The 20,066-nt window shown below is 39.6% G+C and overlaps 2 protein-coding genes across 5 annotated transcripts in view; one reads left to right on the top strand and one right to left on the bottom strand.

Moving 5' to 3' along the window:
• LOC311305209 (angiopoietin-related protein 7) overlaps nucleotides 1-20,066 on the bottom strand; it is a 30,929-nt gene that overhangs the window by 5,193 nt on the left and 5,670 nt on the right. Inside the window, exons 3-7 of one of the 3 annotated variants that reach the window (XM_084432777.1) lie at nucleotides 17,047-17,198; nucleotides 15,219-15,270; nucleotides 13,427-13,559; nucleotides 9,745-10,251; nucleotides 6,460-6,694 (exon numbers count right to left, since the gene is read on the bottom strand). In XM_084432777.1, the coding sequence (XP_084288903.1) occupies nucleotides 6,460-6,694; nucleotides 9,745-10,089 (580 nt within the window). In that variant the 5' untranslated portion in view covers nucleotides 10,090-10,251; nucleotides 13,427-13,559; nucleotides 15,219-15,270; nucleotides 17,047-17,198. Of the gene's footprint in view, nucleotides 1-6,459; nucleotides 6,695-9,744; nucleotides 10,252-13,426; nucleotides 14,043-15,218; nucleotides 15,271-17,046; nucleotides 17,361-20,066 lie in introns of those variants that run through there. The other 2 variants (XM_084432779.1, XM_084432778.1) reach the window with 2 other exon arrangements.
• pomcb (proopiomelanocortin b) lies at nucleotides 14,463-19,459 on the top strand. Of its 2 annotated transcripts, XM_084432781.1 has the most exons (3): nucleotides 14,463-15,471; nucleotides 17,096-17,215; nucleotides 18,593-19,459. In XM_084432781.1, exons 2-3 carry the CDS (start codon nucleotides 17,096-17,098, stop codon nucleotides 19,127-19,129), a joined length of 657 nt encoding a protein of 218 aa, XP_084288907.1. In that variant the 5' UTR covers nucleotides 14,463-15,471; the 3' UTR covers nucleotides 19,130-19,459. The 2 variants fall into 2 exon arrangements, with proteins under 2 accessions (XP_084288907.1, XP_084288906.1); XM_084432780.1 differs by lacking the exon at nucleotides 14,463-15,471 and having other exon boundaries at nucleotides 16,797-17,215.

The following is a 20,066-nucleotide window of genomic DNA, read 5'->3' as shown; positions in this document are numbered from 1 at the left end:
CCATGATTCTATACTAGCCAAAAACTTGATAGTTCACCCAAAAAAGGACAAAAATGTCATCATTTACTCACCCTCATGTCGATCCAAACCCATTAGACATTGGTTAATCTCCAAAACACAAATAGAGATACACTCCTGAACAAAATCTTAAGACTGGGGGAAACATTTTGCGCTGGTGGATCGTAACCGGGTTGTAATTTCTACTTCGAAATGCCAAAAGAAGAAACAGCAGCAAGAGACAAAAAATAGAGAGCTGGCAATTTATTGAAAACTGCATTTAAACTCAAACAGCCTGTTCATCAAAAGTTTAAGACCATAGCCCAAAATGAAACCCACAACAGAACTAAGTGTCAAAAAAAGACTGCGTAGTGAGCAGCCCCACCGTTCTTGTTGATCGATGTTTCGGCAAACACCGGCAAATTTGTCCCCAAAATTTAGTTAAGTAGGTACAAACTCACACTGCAAAACACATAAAACACACGTGTTTCACTATATTAGTGAGGGTTAATGATATTTTCTCAGTATTATTATTATTTCTGGTTGTTGATATCTCATTATCTCATAACCCTACCCCCTAAACATAACCCTCACAGAAACGTGCAAAACACTACATTTAGATCGACTTTTTTTCAGTGAAGTGTGGCTCACTAGTCAGTGGTCAACAGGTTTCACAATATTAGTGTGGACATTGTGTAGTCAAACCTGTAAACATATGGATACACATTCCTGTTACCTAATTTCATTCCTGTTACTTAATAGTTTTTTTTTTTCAAAACCCACTATAAACACTTGGTCCATCATTTATCCCATTTAGTAACTGCGTTATAAAAAAAAAAAAGAGATAAACTTGAGGTTTGAGTCGCCTTTAAAAGGGAAAAAAAAAACATATACTGATTTTTTTAATGACAGATATCAATTTCTTGAACATGACACCAACAATTTCTTTAAAATAAACTTGTCCTTGAGGGGAAAACAAAGGAATTAGTTGACATGTTTTTAAACATGCTTTTTGGTATTTTTTGGTAACAGGACTGAGAAAAATGCATCTTCACTTAAAAACCTTGTAAAAACTGAAATAAAGTTACCTGAGATGGACTAATACATATTTTGAATAGTTAAACATATGTGTTATTAGATTCAGTTTTAAAAAAGATACAATTATTTGGTAGAGTTACAAGTAAATGGCCCCTCCTTGAACTGCCACCTTAACGTGGTGGAGGGGTTTGAGTACCCGAATGACCCTAGGAGCTATGTTGTCCGGGGCTATATGCCCCTGGTAGGGTCTCCCAAGGCAAACAGGTCCTAGGCGATGGGTCAGACTAAGAGCGGTTCAAAAACCCCTTATGAGAGAAATTAAACCGAGGACCGTGACGTCGCCCGGTATGGCGCAGCCGGGGCCCCACCCTGGAGCCAGGCTCGGGGTTGGGGCTCGTATGCGAGCACCTGGTGGCTGGGCCTCCCCCCACGGGGTCCGGCCGGGCTCAGCCCGAAGGAGCGACGTGGGGCCGCCTTCCCGTGGGCTCACCACCTGCAGGAGGGACCATAAGGGGGCGGTGCTGAGAGGATTGGGCGGCAGTCGAAGGCGGGGGCCTCGACAACCCGATCCCTGGACACGGAAGCTAGCTCTAGGGACGTGGAACGTCACCTCGCTGGCGGGGAAGGAGCCTGAGATTGTGCGTGAGGTTGAGAGGTTCCGACTAGAGATAGTCGGGATCACCTCTACGCACGGCTTGGGCTCTGGAACCACACTCCTCGAGAGAGGATGGACTCTTCACCACTCTGGAGTTGTCCATGGTGAGAGGCGGCGGGCTGGTGTGGGTTTGCTCATAGCCCCCCAGCTCAGCCGCCATGTGTTGGAGTTCACCCCGGTGAACTAGAGGGTCGTTTCCCTGCGCCTACGGGTCGGGGATAGGTCTCTCACTGTCGTGTGTGCCTACGGGCCAAATGGCAGTGCAGAGTACCCGGCCTTCTTGGGGTCTCTGGGAGGGGTGCTGGAAAGTGCTCCAACTGGGGACTCCATCGTTCTACTGGGGGACTTCAATGCCCACGTGGGCAGCGACAGTGACACCTGGAGGGGCGTGATTGGGAGGAACGGCCCCCCTGATCTGAACCCGAGTGGTGTTCAGTTATTGGACTTCTGTGCTAGTTACAGTTTGTCCATAACGAACACCATGTTCAAGCATAAGGGTGTCCATCAGTGCACATGGCTCCAGGACACCCTAGGCCGTAGGGCCGTATCGATGATCGATTTTGTGGTCGTTTCATCTGACCTGCGGCTGTATGTCTTGGACACTCGGGTAAAGAGAGGGGTGGAGATGTCAACTGATCACCACCTGGTGGTGAGTTGGATCCGATGGCGGGGGACGAAGCTGGACAGACTCGGCAGACCCAAGCGTACTGTGAGGGTCTGCTGGGAACGTTTGGCCGAGTCTCCAGTCAGAGAGATCTTCAACTCCCACCTCCGGCGGAGATTCGACCGGATCCCGAGGGAAGCTGGAGATATTGAGTCCGAGTAGACCATGTTCTCCACCTCCATTGTCGAAGCGGCCGCTCGGAGCTGTGGCCGTAAGGTCTCCGGTGCCTGTCAAGGCGGCAATCCCCGAAGCCGGTGGTGGACACCGGAAGTAAGGGATGCCGTCAAGCTGAAGAAGGAGTCCTATCGGGCCTGGTTGGCTTGTGGGACTCCTGAGGCAGCTGACGGGTACCGGCAGGCCAAGCGAACTGCAGCCCGGGTGGTTGTGGAGGCAAAAACTCGGGCCTGGGAGGAGTTCGGTGAGGCCATGGAGAAGGACTATCGGCTGGCCTCGAAGAGATTCTGGCAAACCGTCCGGCGCCTCAGGAGAGGGAAGCAGTGCCCTACCAACGCTGTCTACAGTAGAGGTGGGGAGCTGTTGACCTCAACTGGGGATGTTGTTGGACGGTGGAAGGAATACTTCGAGGATCTCCTCAATCCCGCCGTCACGTCTTCCATTGAAGAAGCAGAGGCTGAGGGCTCAGAGGTGGACTCGTCCATCACCCAAGCTGAAGTCACCGAGGTAGTCAAGAAACTCCTCAGTGGCAAGGCACCGGGGGTGGATGAGATCCGCCCTGAGTACCTCAAGTCTCTGGATGTTGTGGGGCTGTCTTGGCTGACACGCCTCTGCAGCATCGCGTGGCGGTCGGGGACAGTGCCTCTGGGATGGCAGACCGGGGTGGTGGTCCCTCTTTTTAAGAAGGGGGATCGGAGGGTGTGTTCTTTTAGTACTTTTACTTGTACTTTGTACTTTTACTTGTACTAAAATTTAGCAAGGGGTATCTGTACTTTTACTCAAGTAATGAAGCTGTGTACTCTGTCCGCCTCTGGTCGCCGGTTCTGTTCATAATTTTTATGGACAGAATTTCTAGGCGCAGCCAGGGGTGTCAGGTTTGGTGACAACACGATTTCGTCTCTCCTCTTTGCAGATGATGTTGTCGTGTTGGCCTCATCAAGCCAGGACCTTCAGCATGCACTGGGACGGTTTGCAGCCGAGTGTGAAGCGGCTGGGATGAGAATCAGCACCTCCAAATCCAAGGCCATGGTCCTCAGTCGGAAAAGGGTGGCTTGCTCGCTTCAGGTTGGTGGAGAGTTCCTGCCTCAAGTGGAGGAGTTTAAGTATCTTGGGGTTTTGTTCACGAGTGAGGGAAGGATGGAACAGGAGATTGACAGACGGATCGGTGCAGCTTCTGCAGTAATGCGGTCGATGTACCGGTCTGTCGTGGTGAAGAAAGAGCTGAGCCGCAAGGCGAAGCTCTCGATTTACCGGTCAATCTACGTTCCTATTCTCACCTATGATCATGAGCTTTGGGTCATGACCGAAAGGACAAGATCCCGGATACAGGCGGCCGAAATGAGCTTTCTCCGCAGGGTGGCTGGGCGATCCCTTAGAGATAGGGTGAGAAGCTCGGCAGTGGCGGATTTAGCAAATTGGGGGCCCAAGGCGAAAGTATGTATGGGGCCCCCCCATTCGATCTTTAAAAGAGAACGAAATTTTTTTTTACAGACTGAATGGTGGATAGGCAGGTAAAGCTAATCTACAGGGAAGTAAAGGTTGGAGAGGAAAAAAAAAAAACTTTCCCTTTAAATCCTGCATACATTTTCTTTAATCCAAAAAGCAGAGAACACACAAAGTGTAGCACTACACAAACTAATAGTCACAATGGCACCCAACAGAGAATACGGTTTCAGATAACACCAGAACAATCTAGCATCACAATAAGTGTTTTGTGATATCAAAACATTTTAGTAACTAAACAGAAACATGTTACAATGTTTACATGGTACAATTTCTGGTAAGCTACGGGGTTTTTTTTATTGCTTGACACAAATGTCACGATTTCAATTAAATTCTTGTGATTTGATTCAATATTGACTCATTTGGATAAATATTAGGTACGCAAGATAGGCGTTAATTTTTCCAAAGAAAAAAAAAAACTCACATAATGCTGTAAACATATATTAAACTCAAATGAAACGTGTTTTTATTATAATAACAATTTTAATAATATAAGTAAAAAAATATACTAAATATGTAATATATTACACATATTTAGCAAAATAATATTTTTTCTAGCCAACTAACATGCTATAACATATATTACAGCTTTCCTGAGGTAACGTAACGTTAAGTGACATAATTGTTCTCCAGCTGTTTTATTGACGTCTTTCCAAGGTTGAAAAACACTGATTGATCGATATATAAGAAATATACATTTCGGTAAGTTGTACTATATCTTTCAACATTGTTCATTCGTGTTTATTCACTATTAGCTAGTAGAGAGGATCGATTCGGTTCACCTGCTGCTAGTGATCTGTCACGTCACATTTACAAGCGCCAAAACGGTATTTATAGTAAGGGGGTAACGTAAGAGGGGCGAACTTGGGAGAGGTGATGTTGCATTTTGCTCCAAGCAAATCCACGTATATCCATGTGAGTGTGTTAACATTATTCTCACCTAGCGCCACTTCACAGCTAACGTTAAGTTAGATGCTGCTGCTGTAGAGGCATGTTCAACGCTTTGGACGTTGTTGTTCCTGTCTGTATCCCCAACAGTAGCCGTAAAAAAATTGTCATCTTTGGCAGCGTTGCCAAATACTTATCTGCGTCTTTTCGCTTTTTTCTTTTATTTGAGCCGCTTGGGTAACTTCGTTTCATCTTCACGTTTAGACTCGTTTTATATCGTCTCTGTTTCTGTACGTCCCAGTCCTCCTGTCACTGCGTGTTTATCTTTCGCTTTTTTAACTACTACTTCAACTTTTCAACGTATTTCTTAAGAATATTAATACAATTTACCATGCTTTTGAAGCGTTCATGATGATAAGATGCTTTTTTTTTTTTTTTGAGGTTGGTTGGGGGCCCCCCTACTACGACTGCTGGCAGGGGGCCCCAAGCCGCCGCCTACCTATGCCTCTATGTTAAGACCGCCACTGAAGCTCGGTCACTCAGGAGGAGCTCAGAGTAGAGCCGCTGCTCCTCCACATCGAGAGGGGTCAGCTAAGGTGGCTCGGGCATCTTTTCCGGATGCCTCCTGGACGCCTTCCCGGGAAGGTGTTCCGGGCGCGTCCCACTGGGAGGAGACCCCGGGGAAGACCTAGAACACGCTGGAGAGACTATGTCTCCCGGCTGGCCTGGGAACGCCTCGGTGTCCCCCCCGGAAGAGCTGGAGGAAGTGTCCAGGGAGAGGGAAGTCTGGGCATCTCTGCTTAGACTGCTGCCCCCGCGACCCGGCCCCGGATAAGCGGAAGAAGATGGATGGATGGATGGATACAAGTAAATGGCACCCATTTGGCGGAATGGCCCTTATGCCGCCTTTATGACCTAAAAACTAGACAAGCTCAGGGTAATTTTATTTTCCGATAATTCTTTTCTTTTTTTTTATTGTAATATGTGCAAAGGATTGTGGGTGATTGGAGGACGCAAGGGATACACTTGATGCATCCTTCAAAATAAGCCAAATGAAGGACGCGAAACGAAGACTGCCTTTAAAGGATCCTTCAAATTGAGACGTCCTTTGAGGGAGCTTGATGACGTGATATGCAGCCTTACTAGGACGCAGCCTTCATATTGGGAAGCATTGCTCTCTCTGCATGATCAATGATCAATGTTTATTTGTGAATAAAAGCCTACATTTAATCTGTTCATCATGTCTCTTCAGAAGACTTGGATTGAAAATGTCAAAAACTTACAATCTCTTTATAAATGTTTTGAACTGCCAGAGTTTTGGGTCAATAGATTTCCAATGGAGGGACAGAAATCTATTATATTATATATACAAATATTTTTTTGTTTTCCGAAGATTAATTAAAGTCTTATGGGTTTGAAATGACATGACGGTGAGTAAATCATGACAGAATTTTTTTTTTTGGGTGAACTATCTGAAACTTTATAAGATAACCATACAGCTTAAAAATTTAGCTTTTCCAAATTCCCAGATGTGGCTTACCGGGATGCAGGGCTTCCTGAGCGCTGAGCAGAGGGCTGGTGCGGACTATGTTGATCATGCAGCCAGGGTTACGTCTGACTTTTTCCACCAGCAGGGAAAGGTTTTGGATCTGGGCCTGGAGGTCGTAGATCAAGGAGCCCTGGATGTGCAACAGGGTCGTGGCCTCGGCGTAATGATCTTCCAGCTCATGCAGGCGCTGCTCAATAGATGAACTATTGCGGTTCTTCTCTTCACTCTGTGAGAGGCCAAACAGACAAACATCACGACTCACAATCAAAAAAAGTGATGTGAAGACCAATTCCCATTAGAATTAGACCTTCTCAAGTGGCTGCAGCGTATTGTGTGTGTTTGCATGAAAGGCCAGGAGTGAAAAGCAGAGAGGGAGAGGCTGACAGGATCAGGCCGTGTGGGTGTGAGCTGTGAATCATTCCCTCATTTAAACAGCATGAAGAGCTTAAGGGTGCATACTAATGAAGGCACGTGGAGAGAGGTAAGGTCTCCTGTGTTAATCTCATTAGCCTTCGGGTCAAGGAGACTATAGGCTGAAAACGTCAAGCCGAGTTGGCCGGAGCGACAGAAGCACATAAAGGTATCAGATGGTAATACCATGGTAGTTTAAAGTATACCATGGTACTGAATAGTTATGATATACCATAATGTAAATATGGTATTTACATAGTAGTCCAAAGAACTTCAAAGAATTACAAAAAGTACTGTATAGTACCATGGTACTACTATGTGGTATGTACTATGTGGTATAAGCTATATGGACCTGTGTCTGCAATAAAGCTTTATATATATGATACTTTGAAATATACTGAAATCCATGTACATGTATTAACATGGCACTCCATGGTTCTCTGATTCAATGAGACATGAATTGAAGAGAGCATGAAAACATGAGAGAGCCGGAAGTTAAGTTTGTGTGATTACCGCAGCTCGCTAGGCAGTAAAGATGTATCCGCAGTACAACAGGACATTCAAAAATGTGTGAATCTTCGGGGAAATTACTGCAAAATCAATGTTTTGAAATCAGCTGAGCTACTAATGAAAAAGTTAAGCTGTATCATCGCTACGTTTTGTTAGTTTAACTCCTAAACACAGTCACAAACTTTTTCACACAGAGTTTTGTCAGTAAAATAATCTGTATTTTGGACTACACTACATTTTTGACCGATTTCTTTTGTTGTCATTTTTTGTATAATCTACCATTTGTTGCATGCTGTTCGATAGTTGTGGCATGATTCATTTTCGATTTAACTTTCACGTAAAAGTCAGTTAGAAAGTACCTTACTGCAGTGGTGTGAAGTACTTGAGTAAATGTTATTAGTTACTGTACTTAAGGATACACTGTAACTTTTTTTATTCAATGAGTCATCAATCCTTCTTCCAAAACGTGTTTTAGTCTTATCCTGATTCACTATGGTAAGGCTATTATAAGTGTTTATATTTTAGACCTGTCAGGATGGTTCTCGTGGGAAATTGTGTACATGCGTCACTCGCCCGTGTGTGTCTCGTCATATCCGTAAATAGAGAAAAGTTGCTCGGCTACTCTGATGTGTGTATGGTGTGGGAGCGGTATAGGTTAGTTAGTTGTCACATCGAGCGAGAAAGCTAAATCTCAAACCTCTGGGGAATCACATGTTTTAAACAAACGTCAAACAGAGGAGAGTCTGCTGGCAAAAAGAGAACATGACAGAGCTCGTAATAAAACAAGAATCAACATTGGTTTGGCGTTTCCGAGATGGCAAAGACTGAGGGATTTAAAATGTAGTAAAATCCAAGAGCAGATGGCGTTATTATTCAACAGGTGAGAGAGGTATTTTATAAACTGCCATATGTAGCTCTCTAACAGAGTTGACTGTAAAGCATTATCTATTGTGAAGGTTCATTTCATTATGGTTGCTGTTGTTCTAGGAAGTACCGTGTCTATTAATGGGTAAAGCTACAGTAACGTCTTCAGCTAGTCAGCTCGAAATCATTTCCATATAAACTGGTTATATCTCTTAAGCCGAGTACTGAAGGTTTTATTCATCCGCACAGTCACGCAGAGCCGCAGCACAACCAAAACAATAATCTTAAACTACAATGCATGCAGTTTTGTTATTTAACCTCTAGGGGGCCAAAAGTTACATTGTATACCTTTAAGTATCTTTTTTTGCTGCTTTGTACTTTAAGATATCAAAGATGTTAGCAACTTTTACTCTCTGCATGTCCTGACTACTAATGCAATTACTCGTTACATTTTGCATGGTACCTAACTTTTTTGTTTCTGCTACAAAATAAGCAATATCGCCATCTACAGGGCATTGAAGGTACTATATCGTGCATTTTGCCTTTACTTACCCAAAAAACTTAACGGAAAGTGAGTGCATTAACAGGTAGTTGCTGAATCGCAGGTCTTTCATATATGAGACGAGGACATGGCTGTCCTCATTTTACTTTAACTGAGACTTGAGTGTCTGTAGACGTTTAAGAGGCTGTTGTATTGAGCTTATATATTGTATTCTTATATAAAATACTGATTTATTGCAGTATTGAGGTGTTCAGTTTTATTTCAATTTTAGAAAATAAATAAGTGATTGCTCTTCACACAGATAAACTGTTTCTTGTTTTTCACTGGCATGCTCTTTAGGTGTGGAGAACTTATGCATATTTTGAGCACATTTAGTACAAGTAAAATAAGTATTGTTATAATAAGATACTATATTACTTTTACTGAAGTGATATTGGAATTGGTGACTTGTAATGGAGTCATTTTCACTGTAAGTTCTCGCTGCTTTTTCTCAAATATGTTTTTTAGATATACTCTTTACACCTCTGCCTTACTGTCTAGATGGGAAGTCCTTTAAATAGAATAAGCGAGAACAGGTCAGGCCACATGTAACCAAATGCTTCCGAATTTAATCAGTGAATCAGAAAAAGCTTGACCCACAGGTTATTAAGGGCACTGAGTCAGGTACAGGTCATACTGATCTTTGTATTCCTTTGCTGTACCCATGAATTCTGATGAAGAACAGTCAGAAGGACGAAAAAAAAACTAAATTATAATTAAGGATAATTAAATAATTATTTTATAATTTAGAAGTAAATTATATTGTAATTTATAACTGTTCTTATTATAAATATTACTGGTTTATAATTCTAAACATCTTATTCTTCTAATTATAATATTTCTCCAACAGCTTATGATGAATCAGTCAGTCCCAATGATAATTAAATGATTTTAAACATAACATATATATATATATATATATATATATATAAAAAGTTCCTTGAACTCACTTGTAGTTCTAACACTTTGACACGATGACGGTGGTTGCGAAGCTCCTCCTGAAGTTCGGACACTGTCTCCCGCAGGGCCAGAATCTGCTGTTTGCGTTCCTCATTCTCATGAAGCCAGTATGAAACCTCATCCGTACAGCGGAACATGTCTGGGCAGCGCTGGTCGTCCATTTGGGGCAATGTGGCCATGAGTTGGCACATGCCGTCCTCCAGGACCTGGTTGCTGTATTCGCCACACTGAGCCGTACTGACCTGATGTATGTGCACTGAGTGATCATCATCGCTCCCACATGTTGCCAAAAACAACATGGCCAGCAAGAGGGGCGAGAGAAGCCTGTCCTCCATGTGATCGGTTCGGCTGACCCCCCTTCCCACCTTGTTGGAAGGACCCTGGGGGAGAAGGCCAGGGTACAAGCTCTCTGACCTCCAGTCTCAAGTCTTGGGAAGAGCTTGTCACACAGGAACACGATCTAGGACTCGGTTGTCAACTTTTCCAATGCAATTCACCTGAAAACAAAACCAGAAACATTAAACTACACTCACCAGCCACTTTATTACACTTGTTCAACTGCTTGTTAACGCAAATATCTAATCAGCCAATCACATGGCAGCAACCCAATTCATTTAGGCATGTAGACATGGTCAAGACGATCTGTTGAAGTTTAAGCATCAGAATGGGGACGAAATGTGATTTAAGTGACTTTAAACGTGGTATGGTTGTTGGTGCCAGATAGGCTGGTCTGAGTGCTTCATAAACTGCTGATCTACAGGGATTTTCACGCACAACCATCTCTAGGGTTTACAGAGAATGGTCCAAAAAAGAGAAAATATCCAGAAGTTCTGTGGGTGAAAATGCCTTGTTGATGCCAGAGGAGAATGGCCAGACTGGATTGAGCTGATAGAAAGGGAACAGTAACTCAAATAAACTATTGTTACAACCGAGGTCTGCAGAAGAGCATCTCTGAATGCACAACACATTGAACCTTGAAGCAGAGGAGCTAGAGCAGCAGAAGACACACACCGGTGTCACTCCTGTCAGCTGTGAACAGAACACTGAGGATACAATTCACACCGGCTCACCAATATTGGAAAATAGAAGACTGGAAAAACATTGCTTGATCTGATGAGTCTCGATTTCTACTGCGTCAATCAGATGGGAGGGTCAGAATTTGGTGTAAACAACATGAAAGCATGGATCCATCCTGTCTTGTATCAACGGTTCAGGCTCAATATGGACCAAAATCTCTGAGGAAAGTTTCCAGCACCTTGTTGAATCTGTGCCATGAAGAATTAAGGCAGTTCAGAAGATAAAAGGGTTTCTAACCCAGTACTAGCAAGATGTACCTAATAAAGTGGCCGGTGAGTGTAACTAATTAACTAACTAACTGAAAATTTTTTTTTTTTTTTTTTTTCTGTATTATTAGCAAAAAAAAAAAAAAAAAAAAAAAAAAAATTATATATATATATATATATATATATATATATATAGTGAAAAAATAAGTTTGAAATAACCTGCAACAAGATAAACTGACATGCACTGTACAAATTTGAAGGCTGCTTATTATGTATCAATAAAGTTAAAGACAAGAATATCACAGACATGGAAATCTTGCAATAATCATCAGGTCAACTTCAGTTTTATGGCAGCAAATCCATGTGCAAGCACCAGTTACAATTTCTTTTGAACTTAAAAATCTAATTATTATTAGCAGCCACTTTCTTATTCAAACTTTTTTATTAACTTTTTTATATTGCATAAAGATACAGTGATTCACCACTTCTGGGGTTCAAAGAAATATAACTTTGGGTTATAAGCTTAGATTTGTAAGCATTCATTTATATTGTTTTAACATCAGTAGGTCATTAAGCACTTGACGGTGTGACATCTCAGTGCACCCCTGTCAGAGAACTATAGGTCAGCTGTCAAAAATCACACTGTATTGAAGATGCCATCTTGGGTTTGGGCTTAAGGGAGAAAAAAGCACATGATCTGTCATAAAATCTCAATGTGGTATTTGAAATAAAATTTAAATCCCACAAACACATCTTTAAACATGTCCTTGCTCTTATAAGAGGTCAGCCTGGTTGTCCTGAATAAAGCACAGGTTATGGTGCTTTCATGTCACTTTTTTATGTGCTTCAAGAACACAGCAGCAGTGAAAGTATTTAACCTCGAAGAGGATGGGCACGCTAAAAATAGGTGAAGTAGGCGTCTGGTTTCAAACTATAACACCCTTATCTATTACGGTTAGAGAAATATGTCAAACTCTTAATAAAAACAGCTTAAACATGTACAATGGGTGGAATAAGTTGACTGCACAAAGCCGCAGGGCTGAACTTTGAATTCTCAAATCACCTATCAGTCCACATTAGCGCCTGACCTCGAGTCTGAATGAGAGAAAATCCTAACAGCCATGTTCAACATCTAAACCTTTCCTCGAAGAGTGGAAGATGTCAGCAAGGACCAACACTCTATTAAAATATAAGTTCAGGTGTACCATATAATGACGTTACATACTGTAAGTCAGTTTTTAATATACGGTTTCCTTATTCTTTCCTGTACCTTATTTTATAATGTTTAACTTATAAAAGCTAAGCTGAATTTTTAGCATCATTACTGCAGTCTTCAGTGTCACATGATTTTAGAAATCATACAAATATGCTGATTTGCTGCTCAAGAAACATTTCTTATTTCTGAAGGATCATGTGACACTTAAGACTGGAGTAATGATGCTGAAAATTCAGCTTTGCATCACAGGAATAAATTACATTTTGTATAATATTCAAATAAGAAAATCATTATTTTAAATTGTAATAATTTTTCACAATATTCCACAATAAAAGTTTTTACTGTATTTTTAATCAAATAAATGCAGCCCTGGTGAGCATAAAAGACTTCTTTTAAAAACATTAAAAAACTTTCGAAGGGTAGTGTGTATATATAGGCTGTATTTTATGTTTTGTTATATATGCAATACAATTCCCCCATTTTTTAGTGTGGCTTTAAGTATACAAATACATTATGGGGCTACTGTATATGCTAAATGTAGAAAACAATCTTTTGTTTCACTAAGGAACTTAGTTGCACAGTCATATATAATCTATATACAAAAACAAAATCAATGCATACATGTATTCAATCTTTCCTGTCATACTACCACAGGAGGTAAGCTCATGACTTGAGCTGACCCATACTTTACCAACACCTTAAGCAGACCTTTTAATGTTAAAGTATCACGTCTACCAAAGCACCTTGTGGCTCTGACCCAAGCCTAGTGCACTAGATCCAACACAGAAATGCTGAATATGCCAAACCATATTACAGAGCAATGCCTGAGAGCCACTAAACTCATGTCCTGCAGTATAAATAAAAGAATAACACTGAGAATGAATCATATTGATAAAGCATCATACGTCTCTGAACTGACATTTTGATTACAAGTGTAAATTCTAAAAAGAGTAAATGTTTGTTTGGAGGGCATTTGATTTATCATGGCACCACGACTCATGATTCACACCATCTCACATGAGAGATTTCTCAAACTATTTAGAGAGCTGTTAAAGCTCTGCTGACACAGTTACGATCAGCTACGTGCAGCGGCAACATTTTACAAAAGATGTCATCGGAAGAGATTATGCAAGCTAGCTCTACAGGGAAACGGTTACAAGACTTCATCTTTACCTGCTTCAATAGTTGGAGATGTTTTGTTTGTCTTCTGAGGAAATATAGACGTATGCTGCCATCCTCTCTCTCTCTACACCCTATGTGTTACAGAGTTGGCATCTTATCCTTGTAATCCGGTGTAATTGGATTCCTGTTTAGAATAAAGGGAGGAGAGACAATCCAGGCACTGAACAACAGCAACTCACACTATCCTTACTCTATATGCTGAGGTCTGAAAAATCACCTCAGACGGACAAACAATTAATACGGCAAATTATTTTTTACTAGGAAAAAGCATTTAGATGGTATTGTGTATTCAAAATATTAATACACATACACAATTAATATACATACACTCAATGTACACCATCAGTATACTTAACCATATAAAGCCTACTGTATCATATTTAATAACACTTATAAGGCATCTAAATGATCAACATGATGATCCTTTGTCCTCTGATTGATAGTTTAGACTTTTTTAGGATGTAGACGGCCATTTAATTTATAATTGTAAAAACGACCTACGGGTTGTGGACTTTTTGCTGTAAAACGTTTAATGATTAAAAAAACACATTAATCTTCAAATGAATGTTGAAACAACACAAAGACAGTATATACTTGTTTAATGGCATCTTTTTATGAATGAAGGCCAGTATCACTGATACTAATACAGCTACTGATGTCGCATGAAAATGACTTTACAACAATGAACATAATAAGTGCAATAATACATAATATTATTGTACATGAATTGTATGCAATATAAGTACAATTTTACTGAATTTCTGAACTCAATAAATTTCACAGAATTTTTTTATTCATTTTTTTAAACCACACACACACACACACACGCACACAATATAGGCTATTATATATAACTATATATGTATGTGTTTTTGACTATTAAGTTTTATAATTAAATTTCAAATTCAAAACATTCTCTACATGTCAGTGTAATTTCAGATTCATATATACTATTACATTACTATTGTTAATATTTTGAATTACATTTTATTTTATGTATACTTTTTTGTTATTTGTATTCTTTTTTTAGAATTTGTCTGTATATTTTTATAATTGTTTATTATTAACAATTAAATTATTTAGTTTTTTTGTTTGTTTTGTTATTTAAGTACTTGACTGAACTATTTTTCGTATTTTGATATTAGTTAACATTTCTTTTGTTTCAAAGTTTGTGTTTACATTTGTACTTAAAAGCTCTTTATTATCATCCTTCATTTATTAAATGTCGAGTATTTCCTTGAAAAATGCTAAGATGCTGTTTTTATTTCTCCTCCTCCTCTTTCGGAGTACTAATGTTAGAGTGAAAAGGGAGTAATTGATTTATCATGCGTTACCACGACAACACAACATTACCTTTCCTCCAATAGTAATTACATTTGCTGCTAATGAACCTTGGGGCATAAATAGGCTTCATTGAGAAAAGAAACAACAAAGAGATGAGAAATTAAGTTAGAAAAATGGTTGGTCTTGGATAATGCACATCTGGTCAGCCTGATCGATTTGCACGCTGCTTAGACGCTGACAAGGAATCTTTTGATCTGAAATGACGTCATTTGCCTTAATTTCCTGTCCAATCTGAGAGTTCATTTTGACTAAAACAGTGTCCCATTAGTCTCCAGGTGTCTCAAATGGCACACATACACAGAACCGCAGCATCCATAAAACACATGCCACTTCCTGCGGATGTTCTAATGTGTCAAAAACAGAGGTATAAAGATGAACAAAAAGTAGGAAAGGTTTTTATTATACGTAATTTCCCCAGTGCATCCACCCCCTCACTCACCTCAGCAGAGTCCCACCTGATCATCTTCCAGCCTTCAGGGCTTGCCATGCACCTGAGAGTATATAAGAGAACAGAGCTCATTCAGAAAATAAGACAACGAGAGAGATAGGGAGAGAGAGAGAGAGTCATTCACAGACGCCAGGGAAAAAGTGCAAACCGAGAGCAGTGGAGGTGAGCGCGATAAGGGCTGGAGACCCAAAGAAGAGTCAAAAGAGAAGATTCAGAGCTTCAACTCATCTACACATTTAGAAAGGTAAGAATATGGAATTAGTATGATTAAATCATTGATTACTACTGCATCTGCTTATAAAGCTATTATTTATGAACTACATCTTTTTAAATGTTAAATAACATAATCCACATTTTTTTGAGGAATGTGATTCAAAGTAAATGAAACAGTATGCATGACTGGGGATTCAAATTAAAGACAACAACTATTGAATATTTGATGATCTTGAGAATGACTTATTTTATTGGAAATAACTTCATTCATTTTATTATTATTGGTAAGACTTTACAATAAGATTTCATTGGTTAACATTAGTTAATGTATTAACTAACATGAACTAACCATGAGCAATACATTTGTTACTGTATTTGTTAATCTTTGGTAATGTTAGTTAATAAAAACACAGCTCATCATAGTTTGTTCATGTTAGTAATAGAACATTAATATTATGTTAATAAATGCAACTTTTGATTTTAACAATGTATTAGTAAATGTTGAAATGAACGAAGATTAATAAATGCTGTAGAAGAGCAGTTCATGTTAACTAATGTAGTTAATAATGTTAACTTATGAAACATTATTGTAAAGTGTTAACATTATGTTTTAAGATTATTTTTTAGTTATTAGTATTCCTCAGTTGAATTTCATTGACAAAAAATGTTTCAAGAAAAAAAAATCTGCTTAAATCTAATTGTTTTTACACACAATTTTGAAAGAAATGTATATATAACACGAGTAATATATTACATTTAATCATTCTATATATAATGATACAAATTAATTTGATGTGGATCCCATGCAAGTGAGGATGTGGTTGACCAGGGTGAATCATCAAGCAATATCTAATAATGTAATAAAAAATAAATAAAAATAAGTATTTGATAGCTTGATCCACTTTTCTGGTTTCTAGAGAATATTCATAGACCTTTTTCTTCCCCTGTGAAATAATGTAATATATAACAGGATCATGAGAGGCTTTTAAACTCTAATTCTGGAGTGTTTTCAGACAAAAACTGAGTCATCATCCTTTCCAAAAAAATATTTTGTGGACTTTCATGGACAATCTTAGCAATGAGTCTCAAAAATGGCAAGAGTCTGCCAACTGAAGCTGGTTTATTTCAGCACTTTCCTTTCCTTGACCCAACACTGCTGTTGACGTTGTAGTGTGATATTAATGGACCACTTTCTCACAGCCGTGACGTCATCACAAAAAGCTCTTCAGCTCTATGGTTAGCCATAAAAGACCAGGTACAAATGAATAGATAAAAGTCTGTAAGTTCATTTCTCTTCTTTCTTTTAAGCACCCTGAACAGTCAAAGTCAATGTCGGCAATCACAGAACATTTTGGACATATATAAATTAGACATCCGTTTCTCGTAAGCGTATATGCGACCTGCCCACACGCCATCATTGTGATTCAGTGACTCTTCAGTGCACAGATGATGGGGAGGCCATGTGATCCATTCAGCACAATCAAATCAAAGGACATTCAAGATAAATACCTGAGCAATGAAACTCGTCCTTGACTTTATATATCTATCTATCTCAGTCTCAGCCATTTTCTTTTCAGCTTTCCATTCTGAGTCATGCGAATGATACCTGAGGGATGGAAGAACTGATGAGATCTTGTCTTGCTCCTCGTTTTCAGATGCTCTGTCCTTCCTGGCTTTTGGCTGCAGCGGTCTTGTGTTTTCACAGCCCGTATGTAGACGGCCGCTGCCTGGATTTGACAGACTGCGTGGGCCTTAAATCTAATGAGCAAAAATTGGTAAGATGCAGTTAAAGGCATTAATAACACGACTTTAAAGATAGACACTCACTGTTTGGAGCGGTTACTCTTATGCTAACCAAGGCTGCTTTGATTCAAAATACAGTAAAACTTTGTGAAATAACTGTTTTCTGTTTCAATGTATTTTAAAATGCAATTTATTCCTGTGATGCAAAGCTGAATTTTCAGCATAATTACTCCAGTCTTCAGTCACATGATCCTTCAGAATTCATTCTAATATGCTGATTTGCTGCTCAAGAAATATATAAATATGCATATGCGTGTTTGTGTAATTTTTTTTGTGATTATTCTCAATGGTGATTCTCATATTTTTACTTTTATACTTTTACAGTACAAACTAAATAAACACAATATATTTTAAATAAATCAGCATAAAAGGTATACTTTAAATAATGAATGAATGAACACAAATTAAAAATCATATTTTTTTAAACAGTAGGGTAATGAGACTTACTTTATTTTTTTTCCCAATAGAGTCTTAAGTTTTATGAGATTCACCCAAATATGGTATGATGAATACATACAAAAAGATTCAAAAGAAACTATTTGAATGCAAATGAACTAATAACCTGTTAAGCTTTGTACAATGTAGAAATGTTTGTTAAAGGAATATTTCACCCAAAAATTAAAATTAGCTCATGATTTACTCACCCTCAAGTCATCCTGTGTGTATGACATTCTTCTTTCAGACAAATACAATCAGAGTTATTTAAAAAATGCCCTGGCTCTTACAAGCTTTATAATGGCAGTGAATGACTTCTGTTTTGAAGTCCATAAAAGTGCATCTATCCAACATAAAAGTGCCCCACACAGCTCCAGGGGGTTAATATAGGCCTTCTGAAGCGAACCGATGCGTTTGTGTAAGATAAATATTCATATTTAACACGTTACAATGTAAAATTCTAGCTTTCGGCCAAACGGCCATACGCAATCTACTTGACGTCAGAAGTAGCGTTGTAGCGTAAATATCAGCATAGTCGAATCCGTATGTTCATGTGGCCCGAAGCTAGTTATTTTACTTCATAAAGTTTTAAATATGAATATTTTTCTTACACAAACGCATCGCTTCAGAAGGCCTTTATTAACCCCCGGAGCCGTGTGGAGTTCTTTTATGATGGATAGATGCACTTTTATGGACAGAAACAGCCATTCACTGCCATTATAAAGCTTGGAAGAGCCAGGACATTTTTTAATATAACTCTGATTGTATTCGTCTGAAAGAAGAAAGTCATATACATCTAGGATGGCTTGAGGGTGAGTAAATCATGGGCTAATTTAAATTTTTTTTGGTGAACTATCCCTTTAACAAAATCTGCATCCATGTTTAATGTGTGTATGTCCTCTTGTACTGTGCAGCAGTGTGTCAGGCAGTGCAGATCTGCGAAAGAGTCCTCCAATTACGGAAGAGTGTCTTCATCTGAACAGCCGAACAGTGAAGAAGAGGTTGAGGAAGAGAGTCTCAGTTTGGGCCTGCTCTTTTCTGCTCTGTCTCCTGACTCTATCGCGCTTCAAGACCCCAATGGAGAAACCCCTCACAATGACGAGAGGAGGTCTTACTCCATGGAGCATTTCCGCTGGGGCAAACCCATGGGCCGCAAGCGTCGACCCGTCAAAGTCTTTACTAACAGCGCTCTGGAGGAGGAGGCGGTGGAACCAGAGGAGTTGGTGGAAAGCGTCCGGGTGGAGCGAGGGCAGGGCGGCACGCTCAATGTTCAAAACAGGAACAATGTAAAGAACAACGGGAAGTATCGCATGACCCACTTCCGCTGGAACGCACCACCTGACAAGCGCTACGGAGGCTTCACGAGGCCCTTTCCGGATCAATCCAACAAGCCACTGCTCACACTCATACGAAACGTCATTGTTAAAGACGGACAGCCTTTCAGAGATTAAAGGAGGAGAGAAAGGACAGAATATTTGGTGTCAAAACATTTAAATGTGTCCTTAACATACCTTGATTAAATAAATTAAAAAAGATTCATCTGAACCAAAATGAAAGCGCATCAAATGTTACTGTGAAAAAAACAAAATGAAGAGAAACAAGACTGGCGAAATCACTTAGATATTTAAATCAGGGTATTTCACAGGAAAATTAAAGCTCATTACTTGACATTTAGTTTATTTCGACATAGCACTGAACTGATCATGTCTGGGATTTAAAAAGAAAGGATATTCAGAAATGCTGGTTAGTTAGTTTTACTGTAATATACTGTACATGAACTACATTAAAATGAATTTGCAATGTTCCCAGCTGTGAATTCATGTGTTTTATTGGTTAATATCCTGGAGTAAAAACTGCAAATTTATTGATTGGTCTGAATTGATCATTATGGAAAGCAGGGAATATAATGGCTTTTTCCGGTCACAAAGGGACAGTCACACTTAACTTTTCATTCCCTTGACTTCCATTCATACGCATATGAATGTGTCAGACCGCAAACGCAAGCTATGAAAAGTTCAAATTTGGGAGAACTCTGAAATGCGTATTTGCATCACGTGAAGACGTGCGACTAGTAGAAGATCGATACATCACGGCATGACCTCTTGGCTGTTGAGTAAACTATTTGTTATATGTTGAATTCATGTTCCTACTTTTCTGCAGTTTGAAAGTGGTAGTTGCGTAGCTGTCAATGGAGGGATCAGAAAGCTTTCAGATTTCATCAAAAAGATCTTCATCTGAGTTCTGAAGATGAATGAAAGTCTTACTGGTTTGGAACGACATGAGGGAGAGTAATTAATGACACAATCTTTGGGTGAAAGCAAGGTGGTATTTGACTGGTAAGTGTATCCATAGCAGACTGGCGGGAGTGGCCCTGTGCATTATGGGTGT

This window comes from Rutilus rutilus, assembly GCF_951802725.1.
Source record: "Rutilus rutilus genome assembly, chromosome: 15".
In the NCBI taxonomy this organism is placed as follows: domain Eukaryota; kingdom Metazoa; phylum Chordata; class Actinopteri; order Cypriniformes; family Leuciscidae; genus Rutilus; species Rutilus rutilus.
This window is presented reverse-complemented; position numbering and strand designations above follow the sequence as displayed.